This window comes from Gasterosteus aculeatus, chromosome 14, assembly GCF_964276395.1.
Source record: "Gasterosteus aculeatus chromosome 14, fGasAcu3.hap1.1, whole genome shotgun sequence".
In the NCBI taxonomy this organism is placed as follows: Eukaryota; Metazoa; Chordata; class Actinopteri; order Perciformes; family Gasterosteidae; genus Gasterosteus; species Gasterosteus aculeatus.
Genome location: NC_135702.1, coordinates 12,094,662 through 12,105,479, shown reverse-complemented (window position 1 = coordinate 12,105,479; position 10,818 = coordinate 12,094,662). Strand labels below are relative to the sequence as shown.

At 42.2% G+C, this 10,818-nt stretch overlaps 2 protein-coding genes across 2 annotated transcripts; both read left to right on the top strand.

Moving 5' to 3' along the window:
- The first annotated feature begins 278 nt into the window (after positions 1–278).
- Positions 279–9,592, top strand: spag8 (sperm associated antigen 8). Its single transcript, XM_040198299.2, has 7 exons — positions 279–500; positions 895–1,054; positions 1,291–1,336; positions 2,270–2,384; positions 3,786–3,848; positions 4,195–4,306; positions 8,930–9,592. Exons 1-6 carry the CDS (start codon positions 432–434, stop codon positions 4,300–4,302), a joined length of 561 nt encoding a protein of 186 aa, XP_040054233.1. The 5' UTR covers positions 279–431; the 3' UTR covers positions 4,303–4,306; positions 8,930–9,592.
- Positions 9,003–9,592, top strand: pmchl (pro-melanin-concentrating hormone, like). Its single transcript, XM_040198300.2, has one exon. It carries the CDS (start codon positions 9,093–9,095, stop codon positions 9,471–9,473), a length of 381 nt encoding a protein of 126 aa, XP_040054234.1. The 5' UTR covers positions 9,003–9,092; the 3' UTR covers positions 9,474–9,592.
- Positions 9,593–10,818: the final 1,226 nt, after the last annotated feature.

The following is a 10,818-nucleotide window of genomic DNA, read 5'->3' as shown; positions in this document are numbered from 1 at the left end:
ATTATTTTTTTTACGCTGGTACAATATATATATATATATATATATATATATATATATATATATATATATATATATGCATCCTTATTTTTATACTTTTATGGCATTTCGCTACTCATTTTTATTCTAAAATGTGAGCAACTGCAACCCAATGTGTGTATTTCTGATTCTGACAAACATTTCTCGTTGCTCGCCAGAGGGAATCTCGCCCTGAAGCTTGCAGATGTATTCATATGAGCGGGCGTCCGTCCGTAGGAGGGGGCTCCAGTTGCCAAGGCGACGCTTCCCTAAACAGAACCCTGTTGCCAGGTGACGTGTCGCGTTAGTTCCGAGGACATTGGGTATCATATATAGGCCAGTTGACTTGCGCAAGAAGTTTATCCGTTCACGCACACGGCGCCGTATTCTAGTTTAGCGCTCATCTCAATGCTCCAATGGCCGAACAGCAGAACCCTTTGGAGAAGACCGGACGGGGTTGTATGTTGCACAACTGGGTAGAGGAGGTGAGTTTAGAGTTATCCTCGTGTAATGTCAGCTAGCCATGCGTGTATGTATGTAACGTTATGCATGAATGTATGTTTGTTTGTGTGTCATGTATAACTGCTGAATGTAACTCTACATCTTGTGTCATATCAAAGCTATGTGGCGGTACTGTAATGACGTCAGGGCGCTGCTATTGGCTCGTGATGGATGTGATTGGTCACACCTGTGTTAGCTTCTCTGAGCGGTTTCTCGCCACAGCAAAGGTTCTTTTTTTTAACCAAACACCCTGTTTGGTAGGTAAAACATGCAGGTCCCCTGTAGATAGGTTTCCCCATTATATAATATATTTATAAAAAAACGACCTATTATTATATTCACTGTTTTCATTTAAACCCCACATCTCCATTCATACAGAGGGCCGTTGCTCCTCTTGACACTCAGAAGACGAGGTTACAACTTCTCAAACAAGGACACGGAGGGATCCTCACGATGGACCAGGATTCCAAAATGGAGACCGTCACCACTCTGAGAGCGAGTTACGTCCCTCCAAAAGGTCCAGGGGTGAGACTGCGGGGTATGTGTCTGTCTTTGACCCTCAGCAGGATGCAATTACCAATATTGTATGACCCATGTATACACTACACATATGTTGCAAAAGAGTATTCATATTTGTTTCAGGTGTTTTGCAGAGTCCTGGGTTTCAGCCTTCGTATTGACACAGCTTTTTTTTTGTTTGTTTTAACTGTTGAATAGAACCTTTTCTTATGATTTGACATGCATGCTCTGCTCATCTCTTTTCCATTGCATCAGGCATCAGAGGCGAGCTTTTGGAAAAACATATCGCAGAGATGATGAGGTAAATCAAGTTTGAAGTCTTTTGACGCTAAAAGAATTATTGCGACTAGTGGAGCCGCTGTATATGGAAACAGAGAGCACCGCCTTACCATGAGTTGGGAGGAAAATGATGTAATAGTTACACGTCTGGGCTTGTTTTACTATTCCATCTCAGCTGTAATACCTTTTTTAAATCACTTTTATGATGTTATTTTACATGGAGGCCAGTCATCCTAATGCTGTTTATAGAGTATATACTGTACCCCACAGATGAGGTTGTGAACACGCAGCACATGTTAACTGCTCATGACGAATACAAAGCATCAGGTCTTCCATGAAAATGTCTCGTCCAGCAGTAGACAGTGTCTCATCACTCAGTCTTGAGCCATATGCACTAAATGTCCTGGACGTCACAACACACCAACCGGGCTTGATTCATTCGTCCGCTAAAGGTTCTCTGAGGAATTTTCTTGATCGGTTGTAATGTTAAACATATGATGCTAAACATAATGCCTTAAACATTAATCAACATGTATAATTTATTCATCTAAATCAGAGGTTTGGAGATTATAAGACTTTTCTTTTCTTTTTTTTACAGCTTGCCGTGTCTTTTGAGCATTGATATACTGACATTAAATGACATGTGCAAAGAATATTGCATTTCTTACTACTCATGAACAGACTGAGCTCGACTGCTCTCCATTTGCCTGTTAAGGTTGGAAAACTTTTACCATTGCTGTGGATAATGCGGAATTGTTATCTTCTTCCATTCCCATGTATCATATGCTGCATTCAGGCAACGACGGCAGCATGGGAAAACCTGCCGCTATTATGGCTTAGTGTAATTAGGCTTTTGCACTATATTTGGAAGTCACTTGATATAAAAAATGACACTTGTACTTCTGAGTTTCTTCTTCGAACACTACCACATAGTGACATGCGCTTGTTTTCACAGAGACGAGGTTCAGGCTGAACTGAATACGCCGAGTCCTGAAATGGACTACTGCTCCACGACCCAGAAAGATTTCTGTGTTGAGGGATTTGTGCCCCTCACCCCCGAGACAACACAAGTAAGTGTAAGCATGTGTACTCTAAATTACGAGCATAACAACATGTTTAGTGCCCAAACTCCAATGTCAATACTGGCACTACAATGAAGCCCCACATGTTGCATCAGTTCTACATCTGGATGATTTATTTGTTAGGTTTGTACATGCATGCGTTTTCATCTACTTTACACATAACTAGCTTTGCTTCTTTTATATTACCAGCCAATCAAACAAGGCCAGCAGTTGATACTGATCATTCGCTTTCTCCCCCTTCTTCGAACGGCCATAAACCAACACCATTAATCTTATTCTAATATTTCCATTGGAGTGCAGACTCCGTTGTAGGAAATCTGGGCAAACAGATTGCTGACTGTTTTTGTTTTAAAATGATCAGTTGAGTAATCCATATATCTTTCTGATTGGCAGACATTCCCCCATGCAGGATAAGCACATGTGCAACTAATCACATTGGTCAGTGGCAACATTGCATTTAGCTGACATCAATCACCAAGCAAGTTCAAATTAATATGAGTGGACAGTCTTCTCTAAGCTTGACACTGGTGACCCTGCAGAATCTGCAGCTGGTTGTCCCCGGGCTCAGTTGAGTCCTGGCTGCTTTGAGCACATTCATGTGAGAGAGTTCCTCATTACGAGTCAGTCACAGTCATTCTTAACAGAACCATGATTGTCATTATATTCGAAACGTATGCTTGCAGGCTGGGTTACCATTGTGAGTGGACCCGGTTTGAAGTGAGCTTGCAATGTGATCGAGAAATAAGCCAAGGATTGCTGGCTGTTGCCGCGTAATAAGCAATAGCCATGAAGAGGAAAGGTGATTTAGACCAAAACAAAAGCATTGTTGTATTTGCATAATGTGCGTGTTGCTGTTTTTGGCAGCTGGTGTTAAATTTGTCTGTTTTTGGTACACATGTGGGAATTTTTCTTTCCATGTGACGGCTCAGCCTCAGACTGATATTGAGACATTTTTTTCCTCTCAACTCGTCTCATCCTTTGTGATCAAAATGTCTCATTGACAAAAGGAAACTGATAACAAAGAAGCAGAAGAGCAGCAGACGGTACAAACAAACTGTCAAATCAGGAGACGTCTGGGAAGAGAACAGTAGAAAACAGAAAACAGTACAATGTTGTCCTTGTGCATGGTTTTCAGATCTTCAGAGATATAAAACACGTGAAGTCCTTGACAAAGTAACGCCACACATTAACAGTAAAGGATTTAATGTGTTGTATTAAGACTCCTCTGACTGTATTTGGGCGGAAGGTCATTAATCAATTACCCTATGGCATAACCTAATTGTTTAAAATCAATTCATTCATTCAAGCAATCAATCAAAATTGTCAGACATTATCTGGTTCCAGCCTCTCGAGCGTGTGTGGGACACTGTGCTCTTGTGCCATATGCAGGTTCACGATTATAAAACTGACGAGGCCGTCACCTTTTGGAGTGAGAATTACCAGCGGATACAGGTGTGTGAGATCATTTTACCTTTTGTGTCATGTATTGCTGTTGCTTTGCTGTTGCATTAATTATACATCAAATATTTTCTGTGGATTTCTGTGGATTTATTTGCCGACCACTCAGTCGTTTTCTCTCTGATGCTGAGCACGGTGGGTTTAGGCTTTTGTATCTGTGCAAGTTCCGTTTATTTGGTTTAAAATGTGAACTACAGTCACTCATGGCCCGATCCCAACATCCGATTACATTCCCTTAACGCTCGGTGTCCTCTTTTACTATTGTGTGTCAGGATGTGAGATTTAGGTTTGATCACATTTAAAAAGGTTTTTAATGTTTTTGTGTTATTTCGTGCCGCAGGGTGTGACTGCCGTGCAAAACCCGAAGGCACCTTTCAGGAGGTCGGCCCTGTTCAGCACTCCGATCAGCGAGCGGCTGGATGAAATCGAGCTCCCACCTGATAACTGAGGCAGTATGTCAGTTCAGTTCAAGTTGATATTAAAGTGGTTGTCCACTCTGAAGGGAATCGTTGTTAGTGACGTGACACGTCCGCTGGTAATAAGCTTCCATGTTTAAATCTGAAAACCATGAAGTCAATGGAATGGCAGCCTTTCAGCCCTGAATATCTACACATAGAAAATGTTAATAGACATTGGGAAGATTATTTTGTTTTAGTAATCCTGCCAGAAATAAACAAACAAAAATGTCATTCTGTGAAGAGCCAAAGCGCAATGAAGAGACGTAGCTGCATTGCAAATCTTTCTTGACTACTACTACTGAGTCTATGCAATCTAAACAGTCACCAGCTATCACGAAAAAGCTATTAACTAACAGCAATGCAAGAACATTCAGACTGTCTGAATAAGACTGAGATATATATATATACACCAACCGTGATATGAATGAAACAGGAACCTTTTAACAACACAATGGAGCCCATCTTTTGCCTCACAAAGAATAAGGCTGGAATATCTAATGGAAAAAAACATTGTGCAATACACAATCCAGGTCATGTTGTTCAGGATTTGTTTTTTCTTTAAAATCGACAGCAAATGCAATCCTTTTCATAGCTGGGCTGTTGTTTGTACCATGCCCTCACACCGCCTCTCCACCTTTTTCTTTCAAAATTGGTAATTTACAGTTTTTTTTTAGCAAAAGATATTTGTTAGGTATAATTATAACCTTGTTATGAACACGGAAGGCTGAACAACACTTTTCTAACCACTGTTCTGAAGGTATTTGTCAGGGATGTGGGTGGGTAGGACTCAGACGCAGAGTTCAAAAAGAAAAGGGACTTTAATAGCCAAAAGCAAAAACAAAAGGGCAAGGGGCAAAACGGGAGACAGGAACTGCAAACGACGAGAGACACGGACATGCGTGGCGAAAGACAATGACGCGACAAGTGACACAGGAGACACACGGCTTAAATACACAAGGGAGGTGCAGGTGATTGGACACAAGTGGAAACTATTAGACGATCACAGGGGATGACGGGACAAGGCAGGAAGTGAAGTTACCCGGGGACACGAGTGGCAGAAAACTACAAAATACAACAGGAAGTGAAACCACACCGTGACAGTATTTCACAAGACTTTTCTAACTATCGAATAAAATGAACATTTGCTTTGTAAAAACATTTTCCTTTTATGGCCTTTTTCTTTGTTTAATTATCTAAACAAAGATGTTGGCCACTTCTGGCTACTTTCTTCGGTTGGATTAGAAAATAGTTACAACTTGGTTAACTTGTTTTTCATTCGACTTTGAGGATCACTGGAAGCTGATTTAAGAATGTAGGTTTTCAGGCCCTTACAGTACAGGGCTCACATTTTCCAAATGTTCTCATACATTTAGTTTGTGTTTCAATCCCTAAATCAAAAAACGGGATGCTGAGAGAACATCTGTCTACAACAAGCAGAGCATCAATACAGCTATTTTTGTACTACATTGTGATTACATGTTAGTAACCATCTCCATGACTACCAGCACAGAATCATCTATTGATGAGAACTGAATGTTGGACTCCCTCTTTCTTCTTTTGTGTGGCGCCCACTTAGCAAATGTCATTTTCTGTGGAACACGGTGGTGTGGTGGTTACCACTGTCGCCTCACAGCAAGAAGGTCCTGGGTTCTTTCTAGTGCGCATGTTCTCCCCGTGTCTGTGTGGGTTCTGCCCGGGTACTCTGGCTTCCTCCCATGGTCCAAAGACCTGCTCTGGGTGACTCATCAGTTCTGCGATTGGCTGGTGACAGATCCAAGATGATCACCCTTCGAGGTAGCACCTGACCCGTCTTTTCACTTTAATCTTCCCCTACAGCCGCCTCCTGACCCCATGACCTTCCATTGACACCCTCTGCTTTCGTATGCCTGAGCCTTTAATAGCCAAAGGGATCAGGCTTTCATCTTTGGTCCCTCCAAGGTGTGTTTGAGGCTGCTATGTGAATATGTGACGGCCCTTTGGCTGATCCAAGAACACTAACTAGGAGCAAACACCGGTGTTATATTTACTACCCTTCAGGCTTGAAGGAATATGTCAATCCGTTGAGCTGCATAAATCTCACCCAGGATTGTAGGGCAGTAATTTGATCCTCTACATGTATTCAAGTGATCTTTTTGAGTGAATTTGTCAGGGTAGTTTTCATGCGGCATACTAATTGAAGACTTTTAGAGAACAATTGCGATACTGGTGTTCAAAGGTCAAAGTGCCTGTGACCTCATTCTCGTGAAAGCAATATCTCAGACCATTGAGAAAAGGTCTACCAAGTCTACCAAAATGGAAGTACTCGTGCCTTGGTGTTAAAGCAGACCTCTCTGGTTGCTTGGTTGAGAACACGCAGTGAATTTCCACCAGAGCTTTGTGCCCTTGTTGAAGGAAAGCCCTCTGCGCATGTTGCTGGACAGCGATCCTTAACCTGTCTGGGAGCAAACGAAAACTAGGATTTCAACCGGTCCGACCTCAGAACGGGCTGGCAGAACGCGTCCTGTTGGAATTTCAACAAGATAACTCAATTTGTGCCTGTTAATACATTCAGTGCTGTTAGATCTGAGTCCTGTGTTTACCTAGCTGGAATAACATTTGGGCCTGCGTCGTGTTGCCCGTCGCTCTGTATCGTAATAAAGAGAAGCGGCGCTGAGCTGGTGTTATATACGTCTTCCCTCAGCCCCCCCCCCAAACACCTGAGCCGAGGCCGAGTGTTTTGCTTGGCGTTTAGTCAGCTTGTCAGCACATCTCTCGCACTCGCTTTTGGAAATGCCTTTTTCCTTCTTCTTGATGAAGCGTTGCACTGTCTATGGCGCACAAACACCTCCGCCTTTACACCCGAAGGCCAACAGCAAAGAGTGCTCCCTGCTTCTTCTCTTTATTTTTCCCCTATGTAAGGGGAAATCTTTTTTGGCAATTTTATTAAAATGTGTTGATTTAAAACTGCTGTTGGCATCGGAAATGTTGGACAGAAAGGCAGAAAAGATATACATTCTCAGAGTTTCTGCTTCCATTCTAACCTTCTAACCACACTGCCTCTAAATGAGTGTTGTGTTGAGTCTGAAAGCCCCATTAGGAGGGAGTTGTACGAAAGCATGTAACATTAGCATCAAGGACTGGGATTCCCATTGTGTCTGCTAACTGCAGCCATTGTCGATTCCTTTCACGGTTTGATCCGCCAACATGCTTTTAGCATCTAGATTTTTCCATCTCAAACCTTCTTAATCTGCATGTGTTTTGTGTGATTCGTCTTTTTTCCATAACCCTGACTACCCCACTGTATTAACGTGGATAGTTTCCTAAACCGAGCAATAACTAATGCCACATAATTAATGCCATGATTAATCAACAATGAATGAAAAAATAAACCGGTGTGGTTTCTAGAAAAACAAGTAATGAGAAACTATTCTGGTTTAGCTGAGCGATGATATTTTTCATTTGTCTCTTTATTGGCACGTTTATTGGAAATGTTGGCAAAAAATATTGTCTTTAGGAATAAAACTATTTTATTTATTCCTATTTTACATCAATATGGTCTTCTAAAAGCAGCAACAAGCTCTTTTTGCCTCATTGACATCTGCATAACTACACCTGTCCCATCAATGACGGGATACATACGACTAGCTGACACCTAGGTACAAGAGATAGGAATGAGAGATAAGTTTTAAACAAAACCTTCTTTCTCCTGAAAACCCGACAAGGCCTTTCAGACAGTAACAAAAACAGGGTGTAGATAATTCTCTAATGCCAGACCTTTTAGAAACCACAGACATGGCTTTCAATAAGAAATGGTTGACAGCGTTTCCCATCTGCACAATACCAAGACTAAAATAACCTCAACAAGTTAATGACATCAAATTATGTTCTGCATTATGCATTTCAATTTGTCTGTCAAATTACAGTGTTGAAGTCTAAGTTGACGTGTAATACGTTTTTAGTGCTCACAAGCTTTTTCAGCCTCCGCTTCCAAGATGGAGAACATCGCTGCTTCACTGACTGTGAATTATCCCAGCGGCAAAAAAAAAAGAAAAGTGAATTTGTCAACACTTTTCATCTGACTGCATTCATTATCCAGTCCAGGTGTTCGAAGCCTCTGGAGGCCCCACCTGGCAATGGTAATGAGGCAGGATGGTAATTATGCTGCAGTCAAGCAGGAGTTTAAATCAACTTCCACCTCTGGGCTCATCTACTCTATATTGTCGAGAGAAACATTTTTTTCCCAACTTCCTGTTCACTTTGACACGTCGACAAGGAGTGAGGTGTTGCCACGAAGACAAACACTTCAGGAAACAACAGTTTGCTCTAATCCCAAATTAAATCCCATATTGACAATGCCTGGAGAGGACGGCTCTTACCACCAAGTACCTGTCGGCACAAAGAGCTTCACGGGTCGGTAATCCGTCCTTGTTGTTTTAAAGGGCAGTAATATCGGATTAATGTTATTTTTGGTGTCATCTGCTCAAAGAATTCCTACTGTTTTCTCGTCTGCGATCTATTGTCAGGCACCACGTTGGAGATGATTTTAATTAACTTCCCGCCAAAACAACACTCTTGAACTCTGCAAGACTTCTGCCCAACTGCCTTTTAATGCTTCAACTAATTTCCTGATCACAACAGGAGAAGCAATCATGAGAGACGATGCAACGTGGCCCATCCAGCTTGTCCGAAATGATATAAAAGAGGGCGATACGACGTCCAGGTCAGAACAACGAAGCAAAGACCACTGGAAAGAAGTCCATCTCTGCAGCCAACACTCTGCACCTCCTGGAAGATCTTCACCATGACACGGTCACCGATGTCGGTCATCTTCGCCGTAGCACTGTTTTTTGAGTGCTACGCTCTGGCAGCGGCTCTGCCCATGGGCCAGACCGACGACGGCTCCTTGGAGCGGGATACTTTCGTCTCGCTGCTGAGCAACGAGGCACCAGAAAACGCCCTGGTCGAAGCAGACGTGGCAGCAGCGGGCAAAAGCAGAGGGCAGAGGGTAATCGTCATCGCCGATCCAAGCCTGTGGAGGGACCTGCGGGGGCTGCACAGCGGACTGACCGTCTACAAGCGGAGAGCTGACGACAACGGCCAGGACCCGAACATCCCCATTCTGAGGAGGGACACTATGAGGTGCATGGTCGGGCGGGTGTATCGGCCCTGCTGGGAAGTCTAGGAGAGCCCGAACAGCGACCGACTGTCATCCTTTCGTGCCCTTCAGCGAGTTGCAACATCATTGTGTCCATATTGAATTCATTGCAGATCTGAAAAATAAAACTCCTGAATTCTGCCTTATATCTTGTGAATGTTTGGTATCTGTCTCACGACCTCACTCTGACTCGTGCTGACATTATGAGGGGTACAGTTCCACTTTCAGATCGATTCATGAGTGATGGCATAGAGAACTGTTTAAATAGTTTTAACTGAATATTTACTTTTTGTGAATTAATTAAATAATAACTTTATGTTGACTAGTTGTTTCCCTCCATCTCCAATTTTATTGCTTAGCCATGCATACAAACGTGATATTGATCTTCTCATTTAACACTGACAAGAAAGACAAACTACTGGAAGAAAGAGGGACAATTTCACAACCCACAGAAAAAGGGTGCAGTCTTTTAAATGCGTTCCTGTGGGTAGCAACTCAAGCAGTAGTGGCAGTAACAGTTTTCTGATATACGCTAAACATCAAAACATCAGATGCTATTGTGCGCTTCATTGAGCAAGTGGGTCTGATAACCTGTTTTATCTTTACTCTAACATGAAATTTGCTTTCCTGTTGATCTTTTCTGTCTTTTGTGACACTCGGGAAAAGGTTGTTGTTGGTGCAGAATGATCTGATTGTGTGGTATTTGATGAATTAATTCAAATTTTGTGAACTCGGCTCAGTTAACAACTGCAAAACATTCCTCACAAAATGCCCAAGTGGCAGCAGTGAGTCAGCAGAGAAGAGGATGCTTTTCTGGGCATGTCTGCAACTTTTTGTTATTTTTAAATAATGTTCTGGTTGGAAAGAATTAGGCTAATGATAAAGGCAGATGTCCAGCATATAAAAGAAGCATTGTCTACTCTGGGGAAAAAAACAGCCATGGTTTTGCTTTTCAGATAAGAACAGGACGTTCGCACTGGGCACGTTGAGTTTAGGGCTGTGTTTCTAGAGATGCTAATGGGGGTTGATTGGTTGGTCTGTCAGTTCACCACGTCATTCCAAAATGGAAATATATCCAAAGTGATTCCCTGGATTGCCATCAAATTGTATTCTGACTCCAAAAAGTTTAAATTTAGGGTTTTCAGTAGGATACTTGTACAAAATGTCATAACCGTTCATCAAATACTTGTGCAGACATTCTTGGTCCCCAGAAGACAAATTGTGAAAGTTTTCTTAGCGAAATGTATATTTATCTGCCAAAAATATTATTTGGTATCTTACCAGTTTAATATCACCATGCCAACACTCTCAGTATGTTAGCGAGCCCACCAGGACCACTACTGAGGGCCTCGAGGCTAAATGTCCATCAAAG